Here is a 5,152-nt window from a genome sequence, read left to right as displayed (position 1 = left end):
GTGCTTGTTTGATTAATGTTAACGAAATAATCCCTTAATAATTTCCCTTTATTATCATTTATTACTATCACAAAAAACTTCATTATGTACACATAAGTGGATTAAAATTTGGATTATGTAAGACTTATAATTATGTTGTTCTCTATAGGTCCAATCAGACTTGTTGCGCAGAAATGTTCAATACATGACGTAACAAGTCATCACATGATGCGCGTTTTACCTGGCATGTACTTGCATAAATTTGTCTTTTGTACACTTTGTAGTTTGTACTAATAGATATGAACCGTCCATCCCTTACAAAGGTACAAATTACAAGTCTTACAGCTCTTACAAGTACCAAACAACTCAAATAGAGAGGGTAGTTCGTTGTTACATGTTAGTGATGTTACATTTAATGCTGCTAGAAAAAATTTACTCCCATCTTTCATATACTTTATATAGCAACCTAGATAATGTGCTCAAATCCCCAAAATTCACTAGCTCAAAATACATCCCAAAAAAAAAACTCAGGCAAAATTTTACCAATTTTTTTTAGAACTATGTCTAAGAATGATATTGATCAAGGTGAGGCCCTAAATTCACCCTATGGTAGGATATATTTTTGCCCGGAAACTGAGCAAATAATGAACTGTGCCTTGTTTTTTAAGTACCCAATTGATGTACAAGGCCTTAAAAAGGCCTTTTCAAACTCGACCATGATCGAAGACCCAAGGTTTTGCAGCCTCTTGGTTAGAAACCCTAATGGTGAAGATCATTGGAAGAGAGTCCATGTTAACATTGACGATCATTTCATCCTCCAATACCCCACAACCATTACAAAAACTCGAGGCCATGATGAGGAAGACGATAATGAAGCCACCGTGAATGCATACTTAGCTGACCTCGCGGTGTCAACCCCACTAAGCAAAAACAAGCCATTGTGGGAAGTTCATGTATTAGTGGAGTTAAAATGTGTTGTGTTAAGAGTTCATCATTCAATTGGTGATGGTGTGTCTATGATGTCTATGCTTTCCTCTTGTTTTGGTCAAAAGAAAGAGACAAAAAGCAATGAAAATGGTGAGGATAATATTGTGAAAGATGGTAACAATAATAATAATAATCATGCAAGAAGGAAGTGGGAAATTGGAGGAATATTGGGGTTAATTAAAAGTTTGTGGTTTACACTTGTTTTTGGGTTGAGGTTTTTATGGAGGGTTTTGGGTGTGAAAGATAAGGATAGTGTGATCAGTGGTGGTGATGGGGTTGAGCTTTGGCCTAGAAAATTGGTCACTGCCAAGTTTAAGATTGAAGATTTCAAGTCTATCAAAACGGCGGCCATTCCTAATGTTGTAAGTAATTTCATATGCATCCAATTTACTCCCCCCGTCTTGAATAGTTTAATTAAGTGACTTCACATTCATTAAAACGTACTTTCAATTTATTTATTTTTTACGGTTCAACAAAAAAAAAAACAAAAAGCACGTACTTTCAATTTATTTTGCATGTTTAACCTCTTGATGTATCTCTTTTACTATTTTTGTGGATACAAATAACATGATGTACATCTGATATGATAATGTCCAAATTTTTCTCTAAAAACACCTTAAACTTCACACTTATCTAATCACCTAATTTTTACTTGTCCGAGTTATCTCGTGGCTCTTGAGTGATGTTGGCTGCACACACTTGGGCGTACATACATACACATGATCGCATTATTAGTATTTTAGCTGACCTTATTAGTATCATTGAATGCTCATGTTATCAAATGTCATACTCCGGAGTAGTTAGTTTAAAACTTGTACAAGACTACAAGTATATTTGAAGAAGATGCGTCATATTAATTCCATTTAAGTAAGGACCTTGAAAGGTTGTACAGCTTGTACTTCGTATTTATAAACTATTAATTAGTTGCTTTATAGTTGATGAATTTTTTTAAGATTAAAGCTACGTACAACCACTAAGCGGATATTTCAGAGCGAATATAGAGAGTATTAATCATCACTTTATTTCAATTTACTCACATTAGTTTGACTTTCAATTTAACAAAGATAAGTTTGTAAATAAATGTCAATTAAGTTCGTTGTTGTTGCCAGGTTAGGCCGATTTACTTTACCTTATTTTAAAAGTTACTGATTTTACTTAACTGAAATTATATTTACTAAACTAAATTTATTTTTACTTAATTGAAATTTCATTGACAATGGTGTTTAGTCAAATACAAATAATTTGGGACAAAAGAACGTACGTAGTATATATTTAAATGATATACCATCTTTGTTTCTTATTATTATTTACGGAGTACAATAAAATAGTATTATGTGTGAGACATGAAATATTCCTTTTGTTGCAAATTCAATAATAAGAAACGGAGGTTGCTTCCAAAAAAAATGGAGGTAGTAACGTACTTCACTCACATAATTGAATGCTTTAGTACGATTTCATGTGACAGCTAATATCCTTGCTCCATATAGGCACATACTTGTGCACTCACTCTGCAATATGGCACGATGTGTATAGTACGTAACACATACAGTTGTAAATTTGTACAAAATTGTACAATAAACGCAAGATAACACTTAATAGTATGGTACAAACACCTTGCATTCCTGAATTACTGCTATTCCAGAATTGTGAAAGGTAGCAAAACAATACGGAGTAACAATCAATCACCTAACTCAAAAGTCACAATCAATTATGTACCCGAGTAATGTTCTTATCATTCTCATTCTTACTCAGTTGCTTATGTTTTTTATAGCTAGTATTTACCCTGTGTTATTTCCTTATCAATCTCTAGCCGTTTTTTTTCACTCTATATTTATTACTCGTATTGTGTACTGCAGACTGTGAATGATGTGCTTTTAGGGATCATTTCACATGGACTCTCCAAGTACATAGATGACAAATCACCCAAGGGTAATTATTTTTTAATCTACCGATTTATTTTACTTTACTACCGGATGTGAAAAGAAAACGAGTATTTGAAGGTTGTAGTTAAGAGTCTTAAGACATGAGATCAAATTAGGTCTACGTACATCAATTATATTAGTGTTTTTCTTTTTACTCCAAGAAAAACAAGAGTCGAAAAGTCAATAAATTCAATTGTCCTGTTTTTTGTTAGCTCTGCGGCAAAGCCTTCAAGTCACTGCTATCCTGCCCGTCAATCTACGAAGAAACTCTAACATACAGGTTTGTTTATTGGTAACACTTGTTTTATTTATACTCCATACAAATATGTAAACATTGGTAACACTTAAACATTCTAAATGTGTTTTTAAATACAAACATTGGTTTAATTTTTAATTACTCGTATATCTTACTCCGTAGATGTAAACAAAATACAAAGTAATATTTATTTGAACTTGAAATGTTGACCTTGACCCAGATTTTTTCAATGTTGCAGTATTACACATGATGTGGTGCTATTGTTAAAATTTTGAGGAAAAAAATCATTCTTCAAACCCAATAAACTAAGAATTTTGTCTTTCAAAAAAAAAAAAAAAATACTAATAATTTTAATTTATTTCAAATTAAAGTTAAACATTGTTATGTCACTACATACACGCCTTTTAGTGTGAACTATTTAAAAAATACAGAAAAGTTAAGACAGTATTCTCTCGAGAATAAAAAATTTGGTGTAATTGTAGCAGGAAAAGACATCTGTGAATTTGATCAAAACCCATCCTAGTTGTGAGTTATCATCTTGGGCAAACACAACGGGCTTAATGCTACTGCCATTACATTGCTGTAATGGGCTTCATCCTTTGGATCATTTGAAGGAAGTGAAAGCAACTATGGACCTAAAAAAGATCTCATATGAAGCCCCTATCTCCTATAAGTTTCTTACATTGTTGACTGCCTTCTTTGGCCCAAAGGTTAGTTCAATTCTAACTCTTTAATATTATGATAAGTACTTCCGTTTCATACTTTGTATTACTTACAACAAAGGGCACTCCATATTATTTATGAATCATAAAATATACCTTTGTACAATTATTATATAATATAGGTAATATATTTAAATACTCCGTATTTATGAAATAATACAAATTGGAGTAACGTAAAACAAATTTGATCTTATAAGTTAAACTTCTAACAATTTTTGTCCTAGCAAATCAATTAACCATGTATACGGGTTTTATATAATGCAGGCGGGTAGTTGGTGTTGTCACCAAGTTTTATGTAACACAGCTTTGCTCATTTCAAATATCATGGGTCCTTCCGAGCAGATTGCGATTGCTGACAACCCTGTTAAAAGTTTGAGAGTGAACATCTCCAGTCAACCTCAAGTACATGAATCAATCCCACATACCACCTCCGTTTCATATTATATGCAACGATTAGACATTTTTCCTCTCTACTTTATGTCAAATCATTGCAAATAATATAAAACGGATGTAGTACAACTTTTCCTCTCATCTTTGACGATTATCTTATTTGTTATTTATCTAATTTTTTTTCTTCTTATGAGCAGGCAATTACAATGCACATGGTAAGCTACGCAGGGAAGGCTGAAATACAAGTGATGGTAGCTAAAGATATCATTCATGACCCTGAATTTTTGGTCAAGTGCATTCGAGAATCTTTAGTTGAATTGAAGAATTCTGTCAAAATAAATCTTGTTTAAATATGAGAATGTCACATCATTATATAGTACTTCACATATATTATTTTTTTATAGACCGCGCCAATATATAGTATATATGTATGATTAGAATAAGTGATTAGGACAATTTAATTGATTTGGCTAGTTGTTTGTACCTAGCTGATTTAATTATCAGTCTACAATTTCTCCGATTCTAGTGGCTTGAAGAATATTAGGATCATCTTGTACTGATCAGCGTTTTCTATATACATAATACATATGAAGTACAAGTAAATATGGTGCAAATTAATTAAATATGATTTATGAACATGTTTCGTATTATTTTGTTAAATGTCCTCTTTTTTTTTATCAACTATATTTGTTAATTTGTACAATTCTACTTCAAGAACACCTCAAAGAATTCCTTTTCGAGAACACTTCAAAGAATTCCTTTTCGAGAAGGAAACATCAATCTTTCAATCAATGTAGGGTGAGATTAAAATTGGTCAACAAAGTTGTTAAGGGGGAGATCTTCAATTCATCAATAATTGCGTGCAATGTATGAAAAGTACAAGAGAAAATAATATG

At 32.0% G+C, this 5,152-nt stretch overlaps 1 protein-coding gene across 1 annotated transcript; it reads left to right on the top strand.

Moving 5' to 3' along the window:
• Nucleotides 1-318: 318 nt before the first annotated feature.
• LOC145621384 (wax ester synthase/diacylglycerol acyltransferase 11-like) lies at nucleotides 319-4,864 on the top strand. The gene is made up of 6 exons (XM_081676124.1): nucleotides 319-1,328; nucleotides 2,823-2,895; nucleotides 3,101-3,168; nucleotides 3,627-3,854; nucleotides 4,131-4,268; nucleotides 4,454-4,864. The coding sequence occupies exons 1-6, from the start codon at nucleotides 453-455 to the stop codon at nucleotides 4,604-4,606; spliced, it is 1,536 nt and encodes a 511-aa protein (XP_081532250.1). The 5' UTR covers nucleotides 319-452; the 3' UTR covers nucleotides 4,607-4,864.
• The last annotated feature ends 288 nt before the right edge of the window (nucleotides 4,865-5,152 follow it).

The sequence above is a fragment of the Chenopodium album genome, chromosome 27 (assembly GCF_948465745.1).
Source record: "Chenopodium album chromosome 27, dcCheAlbu1.1, whole genome shotgun sequence".
Lineage (NCBI taxonomy): Eukaryota > Viridiplantae > Streptophyta > Magnoliopsida > Caryophyllales > Amaranthaceae > Chenopodium > Chenopodium album.
Note: the sequence above shows the minus strand (reverse complement) of the source record. Positions and strands in the feature narration are given on the sequence as shown.

Bases quoted from the DNA above. Each gene is read 5' to 3' on its own strand.
- LOC145621384 (XM_081676124.1), top strand. From the start codon at position 453: ATGTGCTCAAATCCCCAAAATTCACTAGCTCAAAATACATCCCAAAAA. The intron at 1,329-2,822 runs GTAAGTAATTTC...TGTGTACTGCAG, and splicing joins CGGCGGCCATTCCTAATGTT to ACTGTGAATGATGTGCTTTT. The intron at 4,269-4,453 runs GTACATGAATCA...TCTTATGAGCAG, and splicing joins ACATCTCCAGTCAACCTCAA to GCAATTACAATGCACATGGT.